General features: G+C 37.3%; 1 protein-coding gene across 1 annotated transcript in view; it reads left to right on the forward strand.

The window, feature by feature from the left end:
- Nucleotides 1-2684: 2684 nt before the first annotated feature.
- NALCN (sodium leak channel, non-selective) overlaps nt 2685-21698 on the forward strand; it is a 31252-nt gene continuing 12238 nt past the window's right edge. The window contains exons 1-17 of the mRNA XM_019612036.2: nt 2685-2810; nt 3246-3315; nt 4580-4671; nt 4812-4934; nt 6720-6776; nt 7140-7260; nt 7355-7486; nt 9237-9404; nt 10562-10666; nt 11256-11362; nt 13105-13225; nt 13311-13409; nt 15558-15651; nt 16185-16291; nt 16682-16756; nt 19423-19542; nt 21216-21284. Of these exons, the coding sequence (XP_019467581.2) occupies nt 2728-2810; nt 3246-3315; nt 4580-4671; nt 4812-4934; nt 6720-6776; nt 7140-7260; nt 7355-7486; nt 9237-9404; nt 10562-10666; nt 11256-11362; nt 13105-13225; nt 13311-13409; nt 15558-15651; nt 16185-16291; nt 16682-16756; nt 19423-19542; nt 21216-21284 (1743 nt within the window). The 5' untranslated portion in view covers nt 2685-2727. The remainder of the gene's footprint in view (nt 2811-3245; nt 3316-4579; nt 4672-4811; nt 4935-6719; nt 6777-7139; nt 7261-7354; nt 7487-9236; nt 9405-10561; nt 10667-11255; nt 11363-13104; nt 13226-13310; nt 13410-15557; nt 15652-16184; nt 16292-16681; nt 16757-19422; nt 19543-21215; nt 21285-21698) is intronic.

Raw genomic sequence — 21698 nt, forward strand, 5'->3', positions numbered from 1 at the left:
AGAATACCTCACTTTTAAAAAATGTATTCTTAGTTATTTATATAAATATGTATGTGGGGTTTACTGTGTATTTCTTGGTTTGGTGGTTTGGTTTTTTTTGTTTGTTTGATTGTTTGTTTGTTTCTGAATTCATCCATCAGCCCTGAACTTTTTCCTTTTCTGGAAAAGTCTGAAGCAGAGTGGGAGGAGAATCCAAATGAATCTTTGTTTCAACTTATTAAGGTTCTCAGAGGTACCAGGACATAATTGGAAAACAGTCCCTCCAATTTCAATCCCACTGACTTGCATTTGGTCCTTCAGGCCTGTGCCAGGTCTTTGTATCAAGGCGGACTTCTCATTGATTCTTCTCTGAACAAAAATTTCAAAGGCAGAAGAAGAATATTTTAAATTATTAGTTGAAAATAAAATAATAGATTAAAGTAATCTATTTAATGTGATAATTTAATCTACATTTATTGTGCTTTTCCATCTACTTCCTGAGTCATCACTGACAGATTTTTGAGGAACACAGAGAAAATGAGGAAACTTCTGTCACATAAGCAAAATGTGGGACCATACATCTTGTAGTCCTTTATAGGGCTGCATGTAAGTCATTTACAAAAAGCCAGTCTTTAATTTTGTCCAGAGAAATAGAAATAAATAATATTTATTCTGCTATCTATTAAAGCATTCGGCAGTCTGGCTGAGGCGGGCAGGGCCCTCTGTGTCCTTGTGTTCCAGCCCCTGCTCCAGCAGCACCACCCAGAGCAGGGTGCCCAGGCCCACAGCCAGGTGGCTTCTGAGAGCTCCAGGGAGGAGACCCCACAGCCTCTGGGCAGCCTGTGCCAGTGCTCAGTAACTCTCATACTGTGGCTTCTTTCTTCCTTACTGCTAGGCTTTGATACGATGCGTTCCTCAGAACGAATATACTAGTTAAGTTCAGATGATGATTATTGTCATCAGGAGAAAATCCAGACTTAGTCACTTACCTTCTGAAATTTCCACAAGCACAGAACATCGCAGGATTTCACCTGCCTTCTGTAAACACAAACAAAAAGAAATACTGACAGGTATCCATCGGTGAGAAGGTACTCTGATTTATGGTTTTGTGCCAAGTGGTAGATCCACTGTGTTATAAATCACTTTGATATAGTTAGGGATCTATGAAGGCTTTTACATTGTAGATACTGAAAAGCAAGTTAGTCAAACATCTACTTATCACAGTATAGACACAATAGATCCTACTTTGGGAGAGGTGATAATGAATGTTGACTCCATGACATTCCTTCTTCTCTGCTGATTCTATCAAGTCTTCTGTAATCAAAGGAAATAACTGGTTAGACGGAATGCTGTAACAGCAAGGCACAAATGACAGTGAGAATACAAGCCTCTGTAATGAGTGTAGCACAATGTATTTTTATAGTGTGATAGTACGATTGCACTTGATGACATTGATAGACACTGTAAGCTTCTCATTTTTGTTCCAGATCTCACTTTGTATCCATACAGGAATCACAGAAATCACAGGAATCACTTCTCATTTATGCATTTTAACTCAAAAGAAGTAAAAACAGGAGAAAAAAAGAGAAAGTCATAGTATAAAAATAATACAAGAAGCCTTTTGCCATCAAGCATGATCGTGCTATGCTGTCAAGAAGAGCATTTATCCAGTCTTAGACTAGTGAACAGAATGGTCACTCTAATATCATGTAGGTTTTTTTGTTTGTTTTCAAAAAAAAAAAAAGGAGATTCAGTTCATTAAAAAGTCTGAAATATCACCAGCTGTGTCTTGTGTGAGTTTCTCTAATTCATTTGCATAGCACAAAATGAGCTCTAAGTAATGTTAATGTAAAATCACAGTGCCCCTGTAAAGTGAAAATATTTTTCCAAGGATGAAATTTTATTTCCCAATCATCAGAGTTCTTTCTGCTGCCTTTTAATGAAAATCTTTCTTTTCCTTATGCAAATCTTGTAGCCAACAAAAGAAATATATGTCGTTTAGCTGTAGCATGTTTACTGACCAGGTCTCTGAATGAAGCTGATTTCTGACAAAGTAGTGTACGTTATGTGTCAGCCAAAATTCAGTAAAAGCAAATGAAAATTCAGCAAATGAATGGTGGGGAAAAAGCAAGCAAGCAAGCAAACAAACAAACAAACAAACAAAACAAAACAACAACAAAAAAAAAACAAGGCACATAACAAAATGCTGAAATGCCTTCCTGAAAATCTGGTTTTTCATATTACAGGCTATCAGCAATGCATAGCATTTCATTTCAGTGAATATTTGGTCGCACTCAAAGATACGCTGTAAGTCTTGAGCATGTAAAAGTGTGCCAAGTAGACGCCTGAAAGGGAGATACTCCAAAACGACAGCTGCACTTGTACTTTCCCCTCCCTACTGCTGAAGAACTGATGTTACTGATGACTCTTTTCACACTCAATGAATGAAGACTGTAGAGGACATAAATTCTATGGCAAACTGAAAAGACTCTCAAAGATGACAGGATGTGAAGAAGGTTTATCAAATGACTGGATATGTTGCAGAGTGGGAACAGTTATTTTGGAAATAACATTTTTTTATGGAAAGTATTTTGCTGCCTTATTGTTATTGTCTTTCAAATCCTTCACTTAGCAACCAGGTAACCAAGCTGACTTGTCTGAATGCACTACCTCAGAATTTATTGTTTATACTGAAAGTGATACGCCTTTATTAACATATTTCTTTGTAGGGCCTGCACTAGACAACGCATGCTGAGTGGGTCCTTTGAGGGGCAGCCTGCAAAGGAAAGGTCAATACTTAGTGTCCAGCATCACATACGACAAGAACGCAGGTAAATGGACAGAAAGGATGGTTTAAAAATGGTCTTAAAATGAAGGCAATGTACAGAGTTAAATTTGAGCAATACCAGGTATGTGTAAAACTGAAATTACTTACTTCTGCAAAGAGTTGAGTTCTTCATTCTTCACATAACCATAATGAAATTCATTGTAGTGTATAAATGGAAAAAGAGCCTTTTTATTTCAAATGCCATTTCCTTTGCTGACTACAAAGCTATCAATTTAAAGATCAGAAGGAAAGAAATTGACTTATGTTGGACCGGATTGAAAACAATTGAAGAACATATAAGCTTCTGATGTAAGTGAGAAAAAAATGATATGAATTTGAGATAATGTATGGCTGGAAAACAGTGCTTTATAATGGCCACTCTGTAAAGGTCAAAATTTCATCTTGAGATGTATTTTTAAATTGATTATGATTATTTCAGATCGCTAAGACATGGTTCCAACAGCCAGCGAATCAGTAGAGGAAAATCTCTTGAAACCTTGACTCAAGATGTAAGTCCTCACAGAAAAGATGGTTTCAGTTTGGGAGTATAAGAAATCAGAATATGTTTTAAATAATGAATGCTTGTGTAAAGCTAATGTCTGTCTATGGTCTTGATTACAATTTGTCTTTTGAAATCTTGGACTGGTAAAACAAATATTATAATTCCATTATAATTATTTCTCAAAACAATTCATTAGCATGGCTTTATCACTGGTAAACTTACTGGTTTTGAAGCACTTTCTGAGATCAATATCCTGAAGCTGTAGACACTCCATTAGGAAAACAAAAATTGCTACACAGGACACTTCAAAAGACCTTACTCTAGAATTACAAAAATAACTCCAGCTGGTGAAACAGCACTTCCAAATTCCAGTGGAAGTTTAACAGTATTTTTCAAGCATGAAAACTGCCAGACAAAAGGACAAAAACTAAAAGGAGAATGGTAGTCACATATTTTGCTCACAGATTTTGCTGTGATATAGTTTCATGCAGTCAAGCGCATCTTCATTTCTGCAAATTTGTAATATTATGTCAAGGGGAGATTTTAGTCCCTCCATTTCCAACTGTGGTAGCCATTTTCTCAATGCACTTCATATTTGAAAACATTGCTTAAGAAGTAATTACTGAACTACTTTGCATGATGATAGAAAGAAGCTGTGGGTAACATATATCTTCAAGTAGACTATGTCTAATAGTAAGGGTAACACCTGACATTACCCCTTCAGAAGTGCTCCAAAGTCTCACTGAACTCTGAACAGCAATATGTATTGTAATCTCCACTGGATGAGTTCAGACATTTTTCTTCACTCAGCCTCCCCTCTTCATATGTCTGTGCAGTCACTACCTGTATGCTGTGCACAACTGACTGTCTTCCTCTGTTTTGCCAAGCAGTACATACAGTAAATTTTAGAAACTGTAGGTAGGCCTAAAGCCTTTTTTTCTGACTCCTACTCCTTCAGTGGCGTGCATTCAATGGCGTTTGGATATAACAACTGAGCTTATGGGACCTTTGCTTTTAATATTAACAGTTGCACTGAATAGTACTTCACACATGACATTAAAACTGAAATTAACCTTGCTGAACGTAAAACCAACCTTACTGTAGATAGAAAATACTGTACAAATATGCTTGACCAAGTTAACATGCAGTGCATTTGGAAAGAAAGGTTTTTCATTTGAATATTTCCATGTAAAATACCTTATCTTGCTTTCATCTGAAACATTAAAAAATGACCTACGGACCTCATTCAAAAGAGACTGTTTTTCTTCTAGCACTCCAACACCGTGAGATACAGAAATGCACAGAGAGAAGACAGTGAGATAAAAATGATCCAAGAAAAAAAAGAACAAGCTGAAATGAAAAGGTATTTAAAAATGAAAAGTATTACTTTTCTATATTAAATATGCTCTATATGAAGGGAAAAGTATGAAGAAAAAGAATGTGAGATATTTTTGGCAGGTATAATGCATATCATTTAATAATTTACCTTCTATCTTTTAAAAGGAAAGTCCAAGAGGAGGAGCTGAGAGAGAATCACCCATATTTTGACAAACCACTTTTCATAGTTGGTCGTGAGCACAGGTTCAGGAATTTCTGCAGAGTGGTTGTAAGAGCTCGCTTTAATGCGTAAGTTTATTTTGTATCAGCTGTTGATTCAGACAGGTGTTTGTTTTCATGTTCTCCAAAGAGATAGCATGGTATAAAACCACCTTCTTTTATACTTCTGTCCATGGCTGGCACCCTTATTCTGGGGTTCAATACATGTCATCTTTCCAGCCAGCAGTCTCAGACAGAGGATGACTCGCAAGCTTGGAAGCTATGGAAGGCCTGTTTTTCAGTGCATGTTTGGCTATAGATTTCTCTCTGTATGCTTCAACAAATTACTTTTAGGGAGAAAAGGAAGGTTAGATAATCAGTTTTACAACACTCTTTTTAAAGTGTTCTGCCACTTACATAAAAACATATCCTTGAGTTAGGTGCCTAGCTTTACTCTGCAATTGCTAACTTGATTGTGGTCCACTGGCTCATGAAGCAGTTTCAAATTACAGAAGCAAAATAAAACACATAAACATATATTCCCATCCAATTCTGAAACGTCTGTCAGTGCTGTCTAGCATTGTGACTACACAAGGGTAACAAGATATTTATGTCAATAGCAGTTTAACTTACGTGTTTGTCATTACAAGAATAAAACTGGATTTGTTAAACAGTCATTTTTCATTCATTTAAAATGTGCCTACTTTGTATTTATTCTCAGCCAGCTTGCCAAGCAGGATATTCGTAGAGATCTTTTAAAATAGATAGGATACAGCATTTTTTTTATTAAAAAGGCTGAGGAATGCTGCTGTCTGCAATATGGGAACAAGGTATGAGCTTAAGAAGGCATAAAAATCAGCAGGTCCACTGAAAAAAACACCAAAACAGGTGTATTCTGAATACTGAAGTGTATAAGTGGCTCATTCTGGACTGTGGAGTATGCAACTTGTTCTCCTTGTATGCATCTTGCTTTCTTGCAGTTCATAACCATGAAATCTCCTCTTGCAGTAATGCCTCAAGTCAGGTCAGTCCTTTTTTCACTTTAAACTCAGTGAGGAAGTGATGGCAATTTCACATCCCAATGACTAGAGCTCTCACTTGGGATATAGGATTCCTCAGTGCAGATCCTTTCTCTGCATGATTTGCTACAAGGATTTGAAAGATATGTAAAAAGTGCCCTTAACCACTGGGACAGAGTGGATAGGATTCTTGGGTAGGATTCTCCTGCCGAAGCCATTCTGCTTTATATAAAAAACCTTAATAATTGCTGGAGCAGGATCTTACACTGCATCACCTGGACACATGCTCATTGCATCCAGAGTATGTAAGCCTGTCTCATTGCTGCTGTTTGGATATTGTAGAGAATGAAAGACAATTTCACAGGAAAAATCAGATGTGGGTAGTACAAAATATTCATCAGAAAATGATTGAACAAGTAAAGAAAGAAATAAGGCTTGTGAAAGGAACTTTATGTTGGTTGAAGATAATGATCCAGTTTCTGAGGTAAAAGAAAAAACTCTTGAGAAAGCTTTTTGCAATATGAAATTCAGTAGCAAGTCACCCACAACCAAGACATAAAATTAAGTCTTTTACAAAAGCAAGACTCAAAAAACTAACCATTCAAGGAATCGTTAGGGAAATTGTAGATAGGCCATGAAGTGATACAGCTGTATTGATGTTATAACACAGACATCTGAAATTAAACCAAAATAACATATATATAGTTGACTTCAGTCATGAATTACATTGAGGTGATAGATGTATGGTATAATCATAATGGTGACAAAAATACGATGTAAATGACTATGTCTTTTCTTCTTCTTCTTCTTTTTTTTTGTTTTGTTTTGTTTGTTTGTTTGTTTTTTGTTTTTATAGTTCTAAAACAGATCCTGTTACTGGAGCTGTGAAAAATACCAAATACCATCAGCTTTAGTAAGCACAACAAAAGTAACTTTGCTCGGTCGCATAAGCCTGCAGTATAAGTGTGTGAGCACATGCGTATGTGTGCATGCACTTGCATTATTTTTTTTTTTCCAGAAACAGATTTTCTTTCCAGGGATTTTTATGGGAGAATGAATAGAAAGAGGATTTTGTTTTCAAGTCAGGCTTTTCTTCTTCTTTACTTGCTTGTAATTTCACTAGTTCTACTATATATTTCTGTAACAATTAAGTCTTTGACATTTCTCAGTTCAATTTATTTTTTCATTAATAAGTGCTTAACTGTGATGTAGCCACAATACAAATGGCATAGTGCTCAATCTTTCTGTAATAGTTATCCTTATGTGTTCTTCACAGTGACCTACTGGGTTTGGTTACCTACCTGGACTGGGTCATGATCATTGTTACTATATGCTCCTGCATTTCCATGATGTTTGAATCCCCTTTTAGAAGAGTTATGCATGCTCCAACACTCCAGGTACTGATATTGAATCTCGTTGCCTTTAATGAAGCACAGCCACCCTATGATTCTCCACTCCCTGTTGCTAAATGTTCTCTGCTTTGATTTTCAGATTGCTGAATACGTTTTTGTAATATTCATGAGCATTGAGCTTAATCTGAAGATTATGGCAGATGGCCTGTTTTTTACACCAACAGCTGTCATTAGAGATTTTGGAGGAGTTATGGACATATTTATATATCTTGTAAGTTTTTATATTTATGGGAGTTTTCTGTAGCATTCTTAACTTTGGTATCTTTGGATAGATAAATGTTTGGGAAGCTAATAAGTTCGGATCAGCAATCTGATGCAAGTGCACTAGTATACTTTCTGTACAAACACAACTTTATCCACATGCAGTACTGTCAGTTATGTGTTCAGACATCTAAAAATACAACAGATGTGATAAGAGCCTGATAACTTAATGTAGGTTTTAGATTATATGATTCCTTCTAAGTGTTTGTTGATCAGATCTTATTTTCATACTAAAGTGACCCCAGAATGTCTGATCTCGCTTTAGCATTTTTATGCAGAGAAACATTGTTTTGTCTGTTTGTCATTCATTGCTTCCATTCCTCTTGACAGTTCTTCTGCTTTATGAAAAATGTTTAAAAGTCTCTGCCATTTGACAAAAGGACACATCTTGGTTGCTGGTTTTACTGTAGCAGAAGGCAAGCAAAGCAATGTTTTTCTGTGTTGAATTTGCATCAGAAATGGTCCTAAAGAAAAAATATTTCTACTGTTTTCATTTTTCCCTGGAAATTTCTTGCATTCCTCTCATTGTAAGAGAAGGGATTCCATTTCCTCTTCACTTATGACAATAAATACCAGCAAATGTGTCAAAACCATTGTGTGGCATAATACAGTATGAAATATTTTATAACTGAAGAAATTACTAAGTAAAATTGCTCTGATGGGTTTAGATTAAATCTTTCAGAGATTAATCCACCAGACAGATGTGCTGCATAAAGTTTGTCACGATCAATTTGTATTGAAGACTCCATTGTTACCATAAATACAAATGTGCATGCTTCTGCAAAGCACTGCAGTATGCATGATCAGTGAGTGCACTAGTCTTCTGAAATCCCTCTGCATCTTCTGCTTGTCTAAGGAAAATTTAGGTGGTTCACCTTGGTTATTCTAAACATGCTTGTGATCTTAAAGCAGTATAAAAAAAAGTCAGAAGCACTGGCAAATCTTGTTAAGATGGTTGTCTTGTAAAACAACCGCTGTTTTTTTTAACAAATCAAACTACATATTAAATCATATTTGTGATATCAGGCAGATTCTCCATTTTTTAGACACTTACTTATTCTTTATAGCACTCTCGTCTCTATCCCTGTGTAAATAACACTGGCCTTATATTTCTCAAAAATCAGAAATAATTAACAGACTTTCTAATCAATTGCTATCTGTCAAAGATTGTTCAGGTTACAAGATGTAGGTGCACTAACAGAAAACACTTTGAAATGCGTCGTATTTGTGTGGTAAAACAGCATAGTGACAGTGCTATCTATACTTGTAATAAAGTAGTGGGAAGAACTGGTGAGGATACTGTTAATATCTGTTCTGGATGAGAGTGTCTTGGTTTCAGGAGAGTCTCTGAAATGAGGAGAAGAGAAAGAGATTATACTGCCTGGTTCAAGAAAAAAGTTCATGTCCCTACTCTGAATCAGTCAATTTGATTTCCTCATTGGGAACTATTCCATCTACCAAATAGAATAAAATAGATTTTGAGTCAAAGGGGAAGATGGGCTGAAGCTGATGCCCATTAGTTAGACAATCAGACAAGGTATAAGAGATCCAAGTCCTCTTTCTAAATTAGTAATTTCTTTCTTAATCTTCTCTTTAATTTTAAGGAAGAGAAGCATTATTGATCTCCTGTGATCTTTTTATGTCAGATAAAACTCTATAGCCATAATTCTTCTTTGTCTTTTCTACTCTATCTCTTCAAGGTAAGTTTGATATTCCTGTGCTGGATGCCTCAGAATGTCCCTGCCAAATCTGGAGCTCAGCTCTTAATGGTGCTTCGCTGCCTCCGACCTCTTCGAATATTCAAATTGGTTCCTCAGATGAGGAAAGTTGTACGAGAGCTGTTTAGTGGCTTTAAGGAAATCTTTTTGGTATGTAAGGGTTATTTTTCTTGTTAAAAATCAAATGTAGGAGTTAAGAAGATACCATTTTTCTATATTGTTTATGGTAATTTTCTCCACTGCTGTATGTTTACTTCTCACAGTAGCTGCAGATGACCACAGAGCAGTTCAAAAATCAAGAATATAACTAACTCATTTACATTTATACTAAATAACACTGCTGTAATCATTCTTTTTCAATGCTACTGGTTTTTTTTCAGCAATATTACTTTTTTCAGTCTATATTTGGCCACAATTACATAAAAAAAAAGATTACTGAATGAAAATCTGCCCTTTATTCACTGTTCTGATTGAAGAAAGAAGGTGAAATTAGAATATGGCAGCTCTTCAAGAAAAGAAGTCAAACTAATTTCTGAACTGAAAGTCTCTGTCTCCAAATTTTTTGAAAGGCAAGCAAAAACAATACAACTACTGGATCTCAAGACTATCTCATTGCTGTTTTTATAATAATCCAAATAACAATAAATATGCATTTATAGTAATAGTAATAATAATAACAGTCTGTGATTGCCTGCTCAGAATAAAATCCATTGTCTTGGGACCCAACTTTCCCTAACTGATATGTGTCAGTCTGAAAAGCAGGCACTTTATTCCAGAACAGAGTGCTGTGTTAGAACAGGTTGTTATAAGAAGATAAGCTCCCAGATATTTGCAATCAATTAGTAGTAGAGCAAGGACAAAAAGTTTAAAGCTAGTTAGCATTTCACAGGTGATGTATCCTCTTAAAAACATTTGCATCATTATTTGCTCATGCATGACTTTATTATAACTATCCTGGAACTAACTATCTAACAATGACTTACTCAGATTAATTAGTAAAGCCTGATTCAGCAAAGCAAGAGATGCACATATTTTAAGTACTTGAAGATTTCTCTATAAAGCAAATGGAAATTCTTCTGTGTGCAGAATTTAGCTAGATCGTACTCAGCGCAAGAAAGCTTTGATCTTTATCTACAATTCTTAGATGTTATATTAATAATGTTAATCACACAACACCTGGTTACTGGATAAGAACTTAAAGTAACATTATGAAAGCCTTATCTGAAGGCTTGTGCAATGAAATGGTCCTCTCTGCATTGCACAGAAGGATCTGACCCCCTTTCTCAAGTCTAATTTCATCTTCACAGGTTTCTATTCTTTTGCTGACATTAATGCTTGTTTTTGCAAGCTTTGGAGTGCAGCTATTTGCTGGAAAACTGGCTAAATGCAACGATCCTCACATCATCTCTAGGGTAAGAACTGCATTCCTGCTTCAAAATAACAGTATGCTGTGCCATTTCAGCCTGCTAGGGAAAGCAAGTGGGGCAATCAGAACTTTTATATGAGTGATGGAGATCTCAGGCACTTTCATTTTCAGATGCAGGATAAGACTGGGAAAGGTATTAAAGGAATGAGTGGATGAGGGTAAGACTGGGTTTTCGCTTCAAAAAGGAAAGCAATACCAGATTTAGGAGATGTCTGAAAAATCTCTGAAATTCATTCAAATACCCTACATCTCATGGAATTAACCATGACGCCTTTGCATTCCTAAGGTGAAATATCATCATCACTTAAAGAATTCAGTGGCCGTCAGGAAAGAGGTGAAAGGCTAGATAGTTTTGTGACATGATAAACCCTCTCAATCCTGGGAGAAGGAAGGTGTTGGTTTTTTTTAATTATTCCTAACCTGCATTTTACTTTGGTAAAGGACCATGACTATTAACTCTAGACCTGTAAACAACTCATCATTTCCTGTTATGGCAAGTGCACTCTTTATACTGGCATTCTAACCTCTTGCACAGACCATTATTTAACCTCAAGCTGTGGTTTGTTTTACTATAGGAAGATTGTCATGGCATCTTCAGAATAAATGTTAGTGTTTCCAAAAATCTCAATTTAAAGCTAAGACCCGGAGAGAAAAAGCCTGGATTTTGGGTGCCACGAGTCTGGTGAGTTGCTACACTTTGACTTGTTTTTCTTAAAACACTCAGTTGTTGATGTGGAATATGTCTCCAGTCTCATGACATTATACTGCTGGTGGAGGGGTCTTAGTATATGTAAGTAATACTAAGTGCAGGTAAGAATTCTTGTATATTTAGTAATAAGTCAGGCATATGAAATTTCACCAGTGGTAGCCTGAAGTTCTATTCATAAAACAGAAATTAAAAAAAATGGTTAGTGAATCCAGGATTTAGACATACGATTACTGGCTTGAAGCAAGATTGTAACTTCAGTGTAGTTGGTGAAGCTATTAAGACATACTGGAAGCTATTTCTTAATAACAGAACCTATGAATTAATAGGAAAATCTGTGAAGAAAAATAAGTAGAAATCAACATGCCTATAGATAGTCACTAAAACTAGTGAACACATCATTTCTAAAACCTCTTCTATGGCCCTCAGCTACACCATCTACCAACTACCTCCTCTGTCCCTTGTAGGAAATGCTTGTGGTCTATCTGGCAGAGTAGTGCAGTAATAATTATTTAAGAGCTAATAATGTATTTATGGTTAATATTCTGATAAAGTATTTTAATAATTTGTAACACCTGAATAGGCAAAAAAAACCTCTTTAATTGTTTATATTTTAAGTTGGTTGACATTTTGCAAACTCAGCTAAACAGCATCAATTATTTTAATTGACTGTATGTGTGGGCAAAGAAAATAACAGCAGTGACAGATTCAGAGACATCCTACTAACGAAATAATATGCTGTGATTCAGGCAGTGAAACTCTGACATCTGCAGAAGTCTGATTCTGTATGCTTCAGACAAATTCTTTCTCAAGTAAGCAAATTCATTCCACTTTAGCTTGATCCAGAAATAAGCAAAAATTGTCTTCATCAGCATAACTGTAAGCTTTGGGGAATGTTTTGTTATTGTAGAAAAATATTTTACCTCAAGGACATTTGTGCCACCTGTTGGCTGTGTCTGGCCAAATTTTCATGAGATTAACAACACATAAGGGCCACAATAAATGAAAATAAGATACACAAAAACAAGTATGAAGCAGCATCTGAGAGCACTATTTTTCACTGACTGTTCAGATTTTCAGAATGACTCACCACTCATCAGTTCTTCTGGAGTCCAACTATTTCCCTGTATAAGTTGTTGAAAATTAGTTAGGTCTCAAACTGCGGAGACCTAGCTCAAAGAATGTACTTTTAACATTCAGCTGGCTAGAAGAAATCAGAGCATATGGTATGGGAAAGCCAAAATGTGATTTTCTCTCATTAAGTTTTGCTTTACGCCATGGTGATAATGAAATAATGAATAATATTTGCTAAGTGATCTCACTGATTTAGAAGTCTGAGTCATTTATATGGCTTTGAGCTTGATCTTCTCCGGGTAAGTTTATGAGAATGTGACCAATGACATCAGATACTTTTTTTCATGACTCTTGTATTTTGGTTCAATAACAAAAAGACACAGCAACATGTTATAGATTAATTATTTTAATTACTGTGAATCAGGTTATGAATACAGAAATGAAACATATATAGGTATCAAGAAAAATAAAGTTATCCATATTTATTGCTGTAGCTCTTGTTCTCTTATTTCTCGAGACAACTTTTATATATTTCAGAGACTGTCTTTTACACCAACTTTGCAAGATATTTAAATGTTAAATAAGGATAGCAAATAGAACGGCCCCATTACTGGAGTTTACACCTATTTGTATTTTCATTTCAGGGCAAATCCTCGGAATTTTAATTTTGATAATGTGGGAAATGCAATGCTGGCACTATTTGAAGTTCTTTCATTAAAAGGATGGGTGGAAGTCAGAGATGTTATTATTCATCGTGTTGGGCCGGTAAGGAAACACAGCAGAGACTTTGAATTTTGCAACGCGTACTTTGATTTGTTTTAACAATTAATCATGTTTTCTTTCTGTGCAGATCCATGGAATCTATATTCATGTGTTTGTATTCCTTGGCTGCATGATTGGACTGACTCTTTTCGTTGGAGTTGTCATTGCTAATTTCAATGAAAATAAGGTACTGAGTGAGGCGGTTTATCACATATGGAACTGGCTCTGTAATACATACCAAATGTGTTATTACACTGTTATTACATCTGCTCTTGTAAGACTGCCTTTACAACAAACTTAGCAGACTTACTTTCTGCAATCCTGCAAGTATTTCCTCAGACATACCTGATCCATACTTGCTGCAAAACTTGTGCCTGAGATGATAGCAGTCTCTTACACACTCATTCAAAACTCTCTAGTGTGGCCATGTTGACATTTGGAAACTGAACCTAAAGTATACAGTATTTACAGATGTTCCAGAGTCTGTTGTTTCAATTTGGTGTAGGTAAACAGCAGTGGCTGGTAAAAAGGCATGCAATGCTTGTATGTGTTACAACTAGGCTGAGGGAACTGGGATTGCTTAGTCTGAAAAAGAGGAGGCTCAGGAGAGATCTTATCACTCTCTACAATGACCTGAAAGGATGCTGTGGCAAGGTGAGGATCAGCCTCTTCTCCCATGTAGCTAGGGATAGGATGAGAGGGAATGGCCTCAAGTTGTGCAGGAGGTGGTTCTGGTTAGGAAAAATTTCTTCTCTGAAAGGGTGGTCAGGTGCTGGAATGGGTTGCTCAGGAAGGGTGTTGAGTCACTGTCCATGGAGGTGTTCAAGAAACGTTTAGATGTGGTACTAAGGGATATGGTTTAGTGTGGAAAATATTGGTGGTAGGTGGACAGTTGGACTGGATGATCTTGGAGGTCTTTTCCAACCTTGGTGATTCTGTGACTCTATGTGAACTGTAGGAGCCTCAGCCCTAGAGGTGGTGGACTGGGAGAACTACAAGGGACTCTGGTCTGGGTCCAGCAATCCCATCATCATGGCCCAGTACACTCCATAGTCCCTTGCTGCAGCTCCCGAGCATCATGTGTTCAGATGTGATTAACTCAAATTTCTGATCATTTTGAACTGAAGTCAAAATGCAAGTACAACTGCTCCAGCAGTAGCCCCACTGCTGGAGCCCCACTCACAGACCCAGCTGTACTTTATTACCCTTAGTAATAATTCAACTGTTGGACTGGTAGTTTCTGATAAACAGATCACCTTGGCATCACAATTTACACAGTTCCACTTTTTTTTTTTTTAATTACCTTTTTTCTTCTTCGTAATGAAAACTCTCCAAAAACATAAAACAGACTCACTCATGTGGATAAATGAGTTGCCTTTTTAATTTAAGCTTTTCTAAATGATATGGTTTTAGACACGACTAACAGGCATCCCAGTATCTGCTGCTTTGTCTGTGTCATGTTTCAAAGTATCTGCTCCTAAGGTGATATCTGGGGATGCAGCTCCATAAAAAGATTATATCCACCTCAGAGGGAGCCTTATTAGCAGCGCAGCCAGCTTCAGGTCCACCACCAACACAGGACAACCATGTGTCCAGGCAAAAGAGTTGTAGCAGTCAATCTGAGAAGATCTCTCTTGTGCCTGCAGTTCCATACTATTTTTGTGAAATTTTACAGTCCTCTGAAGTGATGAGAGTCCAATTTTGTTTCAAGGGTCATTCTGAATGATGTTAAATTCTGCTTTGGGCTTTGCTTTTTTCTTTTTTTCATATCATTACCATCTAACATCACCACCTTGAAGGTGTGTCTCCACCTCTTCTAGTTCTTCTTATGTGGAGAACTCTTGTAGATTCACAGCATACTGTTATTTTATTTCAATTACACTCCAAACAGAAGAGCTGTGGAGAGCTGCAGCAGGCTCCTAGAGAGCTTGCTCCCATAGAAACTCCAGCAGCACTGATGAGCCACAGGATTTTCTGCAGCAAAGTCCAGACAAAATCGACCACTCTTTAAAACAGTGCTTCCTAGCATATGATGTTCAGTCAAATGGAAGGCCTCCTGCAGTGCCTCGCTGCCTGCACTGGGTTGCTGCTACAAAGAGCAACAACTGTGCCTGCTGGGTTGAGTCCCAGACACTGGCAGCTAATGCATCCAGAAATCCTCTTGAGTGCAGGTAGATACTTTGACTCCTTTCTCCAAGCAGCGTGTATTTTAAGGAGGGCTGAATATGTAACTTCATTTCAGACACCAAAGAGAATGTTGTTTTCATGTTTACAGCATTAAACGCTCTCGCTTTTATGTGACAAAAGATTTATACACTTCTCTTTGCTTGTTAAGGGGACTGCTTTACTGACTGTAGATCAGAGACGATGGGAAGATCTGAAAAGCAGACTGAAGATAGCACAACCTCTTCATCTCCCACCTCGTCCAGGTATCAAAGATATTTTGATTTCATTCATGTTGAACCCCAGTGTTCGTAATTCCCCAGGAGTCTGAGATTCAAATTAAAATTGTAATCGTGAGGCCACTAGGAGGTTGCGCATAAGTTAATGTGGAAACAGGCTCCAACTACATATCTCTGCATAAGGCTTTTAAAATCAACCCAAAAAAGGTTGCACTTCGATGGTTTTAGGATAAGCCTTAATGAAAAAATGAATTCTTAAATGAAATATATTTGCAGTTGGCTTTTAATGATATGAATGGAATGTATTAACCTGACAGCAGCTGAATGGTGCACTAGCCCTACAAGTACCAAAGCCTTCATGCAACACTGGTGTTGGGTATTTGAAATTATATTTTCAGAAGCCCTATTTGATATGGGAAATTGTAGCAGAAAATTAGAAATGTATTTCAAGACTGGTCAAGGATTATGTTGCCACTAATGAACATGGAAAATAAGTCAAGAAATAGAGAAAAATACTGCTGTGAATTTTAACTCTCTTCCTCTACCTTGTACTTTTTCAGATAATGATGGCTTTAGAGCTAAGATGTATGATATAACTCAACATCCATTTTTTAAGAGAACTATCGCTGTACTTGTTCTGGCCCAGTCTGTGTTGTTATCAGTTAAGGTAATTGTGTTTCTTTAAACATTTTATTATATTCTTACAGCATGTGTTGCACATTTCCCAACACCAATTAACGATCAATTGAGCCATTACTGTGATGAATATAGTGAAGCATGATTGCTAGGTACAGTTGGCATAGGTCACAGTAGATTAATTGTAATTTGTGGAGCTGAGTCAATTTCTGCCTTTTTGTGGTCTGGTCTATTAATTTTAATTTCCAGTTAAGCTGTAAATCCATGAGAGGAGAATACATTACAACGCTATTCCTATCTGAATATATATTAACGTGAAATCTATTCATTAATAAATATTTTAATAAAAGTAAGCACTGAATAGGCATTTATTTCTGCTTAACATCTACTCTTCTATGAGCAGATTTTGTTTGCATTTCAGTGGGATGCTGCAGATCCAGTGACTGTTCCTTTAGCAACAATGTCTGTTGTTTTCACCTTCATTTTTGTCCTTGAGGTAAAGTAATATGTTTTATAACTTCTTGAGATTAAGAACAGTATGTATATATTCTATTTTGACTTTAGGAATGCTGTCTTTTTCTTCACTGGTTTTTATTTCAATACATGCACGCTTGGGATTCTTCGTGTTGCTTGACTTGAAATACATATTGTAGAAGTAAACTTTTCATTTATTATAGTCATACAGCTCTGCTATCTTGAGCCTGAAGCCTTTTCTATATACACACTCAACTCTGATCACTTCAACTTGTATTTTTGGTGAACCCAGTGAAAGCTTTTATTTTTATTGGTTTTAGAACATCTCAAATTCATTCTGTACAACACAATACCTATCTGACAGAGTTCTTGTTTGATTTTATCTTGCCCAGACCTTTGGGATGGGGCATTGTTAACCCTCACTATTCTGTAGCTGTGACATCATCATACCACTCACAGTTGTTGGTATGATTTCATTGTCAAATATCAGCATTGTCTGTCTTCTGTTGAATAGATTTGAATCCTGTGTGGTAAGTGAAAAATGTGTCATCACAATCAACTCTGCAACTGTAAATAACCTGTTTTTATAAGACTGGAATCTAAGGACTTAAACACGTTTTAAATTCTGTAATTCTTTTTATTTATTTATTTTTTTCTCTGTATAACGATATCCATAGTGTAGCAAAGCACATTAAACAAGATTCTTCCTCTGTGGGTAGGTTAGTACAGAATTCTAAGTTTGTTGTTGAGTATTTTTTCTTTTCAGTCACTGCTGAATAGCTGATACTGACCACTATCATAGACAGGATAGTGAACTAGATTTCCCACCACTCTAATCCAATATGACAGTTCCTATGTTCCAGTGATAGGTTTTGCCAGCAGTGATGAATAGGCAATGAAGCGAATACATTGTAGCAGCTGTAGATAGAATATGCCCATGTTGTTGCTTCTTTTTCCTCTACCCAGGAGAAATCATTGTCTCTTGAGAGATTCAGCAAACATGGAAAAGTTTGATTTGTATCATGCACACACTGATTTTAATTTACCCAGTGACTATGTCTTCAGAAATACTTTTTCTTTTGAACTACCAAGGGAAACAAATACATTTCTAGATTTTAAAAGGGACTTTGTCAGAGCCAGGACTGTCTCAACAGGCAAGCTATCACATTGTGAGTGCACTCAGTTCATGGAGTTAGAAAGCAGCTTTGTGCCCCGAATCATCCCTAATGCAGCAAAGTGATGTTATGGGGTCTGCTGTGCACACTGTATTGTCCGTTACCACTATGGACTTAATACTTGAGGAAGACCAAGCCTTTCTGCCTTCTTAATGGCCCCATGTCCAGTTTAAGGAGTCCTGATTCTGACCTAAACCTTTGTGTATGTAGTATAGAAGAATAGGAAGAACTTAAGAGATCTCGCTTTTGCTGCAGAACTGATGATCACAGAGTAAAGTGATATGTGATTTTTTATTTGCATGCAGTGGTATTCAGGTCAAGATTATAAACACCTGAATGTAGATAAGGTGGGTATTCTGTCTTTGACTCTAATCAGGTGAGATGTAGAGTGACAGGCATCAACAAGAGATGTTCTGTATGTTAGCTGACCTCCTCTTACCTCCCTGAGTTGCTACAGCAGAGTAAGGAATGTTTGGAGGTGATGTGTTATCTCTACCAGCCCCATGCAGCTATCTCTGATATGCCAGGGCACCTCAGCTAACTGGAGAGAGGTGAGGCAAGACACCCTTAGGTACTACTTCAAATGCTAGTTAGAGGTTTATTCTGTAATCAGGCTTCAGAAAATATTCTACTGAAGAAAACTAATGGAAAATCAGATTTTTTGCCATAACCTACTGTCCTTTTATATAGAGTTTATTTTGCAGAAGTTTAAAGAATACTGCAAAGTGGCAGCATTGCAAGCTGGGGTGGGAAAAAAAAGATCATGTAATGAATGCCTGACAGTTTTTCCCTTTATATAGCAACACTTCAATTGCTTTGATGTTTGATGTGAATTGAGTACAAGAAACACTCTGGCATCCCCTCTGCCTGCCTCACCCCACCTCAGTGTCTGTTACTTCTGACTTTCCTATCAGTATCTATTCTTAAGCTTCATGCCTGCACTTCTGTTACCTATTTTGGAAATGTCAAGCACTTTTGCTGCAGTTTTTACTGGGAACATTGTGAAATGTACTGCCTTTACTTTTTGCTGCGGTTTTTACCGGGAACATTGTGAAATGTACTGCCTTTACTGTTCTTAGTTTTCTTTTCTATACACTTCTGAGTACAGATGGTGCTGGGTACAGATCATTCCTTAAAGAAATGAATATTTGCAATATGGGAATGCTTTTTAATTAATTTGATATATAGGAGTTGCAGAACACAACTATACTCTTGTGTTCACATATGCTTTTGTGAATTTAGCAGCTTTTATGGACAGCTATATAGCATACTACTGCCTCCTTTAGCTACATTTTTTTACATGATTACCAGTGTAATCATTTTTAACTTCATAATGCTTAACTACAAGAAGTCTTAAACTCACTTTCACCTCAGCAATTTATACATTGAACATTCTGTCTGGGATGTTCAGCTTTACTCTTTTGGTACTCCATCAGATATTTCAGAGGATGGAAGAGGTCCCTATAGTAAGAAATAATAATTCTGAAACAGAAAATTTGTTTTTAATCTGTAGGTCACAATGAAGATTATTGCCATGTCACCTTCTGGCTTCTGGCAAAGCAGAAGAAATCGATATGATCTCTTAGTGACATCTCTTGGAGTTATATGGGTGATACTTCACTTTGCCTTGCTGGTGAGATTTGAAAAATGAAGTTTTAGTGCGTAAACTTAATTTCATCTGTTAAGCACCAGCAGTAGGATCACTACTGCACTACATGCAGATAAACTCTTGCTTGTTTAATAGGTGTAAGGCTGAAATACAAATGGAACTGTATGCTGCTCTTGCAGCTCGGAAAGCAAATGGTATCTTGGGGTCCATCAGAAGAGGACTGGCCAGCAGGGACAGGGAGGTGATTGTCCCCCTGTACTGTGCTCTTGTGAGGCCCCATCTGGAGTATTGTGTCCAGGTCTGAAGCCCCCCAGTACAAGAAAGACAGAGAGCTGTTGGAGAGGGTCCAGAGGAGAGCCACAAGGATGATCAGGGGACTGGAGAACCTCCCCCATGAAGACAGGCTGAGGGAGCTGGGCTTGTTCAGCCTGGAGAAAAGGTTGTGGAGTGACCTCATTGCAGCTTTTCAATACCTAAAGGGAGCCTATAAACAGGAGGGGAATCAACTCTTTGAAAGGCTAGATAATGGCAGGACCAGGGGAAATGGTTTTAAGTTGAGGGAGGGAAGATCTAGGTGGATGTCAGGGGGAAGTTGCTTACAGAGAGAGTGGTGAGATGCTGGAACAGGCTGCCCAGAGAAGTTGTGGATGTCCCGTCCCTGGAGGTGTTCAAGACCAGGTTGGATGGGGCCCTGGGCAGGCTGGTCTAGTATTAAAAGGGGAGGTTGGTGTCCCTGCATGTGGCAGGGGGATTGGAGCTTCATGATCCTTGAGGTCCCTTCCAACCCTTCTGTGGCCGTTCTGTGATTCTGTGATTCTATGACACAAAAGAACCTTGTTTCTAAGAATAAGAAATCCTTCTCTTGGACACTGAAGTAAGAAAGTCATCTGACTGGTATGAGTTAGGGTCTGTAACTATGGTAGAAAATTGAAGTCTTTAGAAGGAATGTGAATGAGAAAAGGAAGTAACCTGAAAAGACTAAGAGCTCTTGCCAGCAGGCATCTCATAAGGAGCAAGTAGGAGACAGTGCACAGAATCTAGACAAGAGCAAAAGACTGAAAGAAGGCATAGGGTGAAAACTACTGAGAAGTGTTATCTGCCCCAAACCCAGCAGTGATTCTAGTCTGATGTTGATTAAGAAGACAGAAGAAATGCTTCATGGAGAAGGGGAAGAAATCAACCCTTTCTTCATCCTACCCCAATTGTTTTTTCAAGTTTGCTGCAATGTTGGCTCTTATTTATGAAGGGAGGAGAAGGGATTGTTGACACTTGTCACTAATTTCCAACTGCTGAAGTCACCTCCCTATAATGGCTGGGGTTTCTCTCTTGCCCCAAGCTTCATTGGTGGAAAGCCTGTTCTGTGTGGCTAGTCCTTTTGTTCTGGCATCCTCACTTTACTCCCTGCTGCTGTGTAGTTACAAAGGCCTGAGGAGTTTCTTTAGGCAAGCAGCTACCTAGACAAGTAGACCAGTGCAAGTGGGTGTAATTATAGCCAATCTAATGAAGGACCGGATGTCTTTTTAGTTAGACGTGTGGACTGTGGGTCAGTGTTTTTGAAGTGGTAGAGCATCTTCAGTTACTTTCGTAGTGCCCCACTGTTCCTATTGAATAGTGTTGCTACTAGTTTGTGTATGGTGACTGCCTTATTTTCCAGGAGATCAGCATGGGATAGTTATGTATTCATGTTTCTGTTCCAGAATGCATACACATACATGATGGGGGCATGTGTAATTGTCTTCAGATTTTTCTCTATTTGTGGAAAGCATGTAAGTATAAGTTCAGAACTACAACCATTGCAATGTTCATATATAGACTAAAAGAGTAGTTGCTATTCACCTCTAGTGCACATTCTATAAGGCTCCAACTTATATGCCAAAAAGAGACTTCAAGCAGCAGTCTCTAATTTTACATGCTTCTTTAAAATGTCAGGGTTTTAATGTACATTATATAATAACAAAACATTGCAATTACTGGAAAAGCTGCCCTTTTTGTAAAATAAATGTGCCTTTGCATTGCCGAACAGAATTATTTAAAATGTTCTCTAAAACTCTGAGCATATATTGTCCTACTTTCACTCTTTTCCATTTCATTGTGTTGTGATGTGCATGCTATATATTTATTTTCTCTGCAAAACTAGTGAAGTGGTGGAAGATCTAGTCACCTTGTTATGATAGTGCTGT

Source organism: Meleagris gallopavo, chromosome 1, assembly GCF_000146605.3.
Source record: "Meleagris gallopavo isolate NT-WF06-2002-E0010 breed Aviagen turkey brand Nicholas breeding stock chromosome 1, Turkey_5.1, whole genome shotgun sequence".
Lineage (NCBI taxonomy): Eukaryota > Metazoa > Chordata > Aves > Galliformes > Phasianidae > Meleagris > Meleagris gallopavo.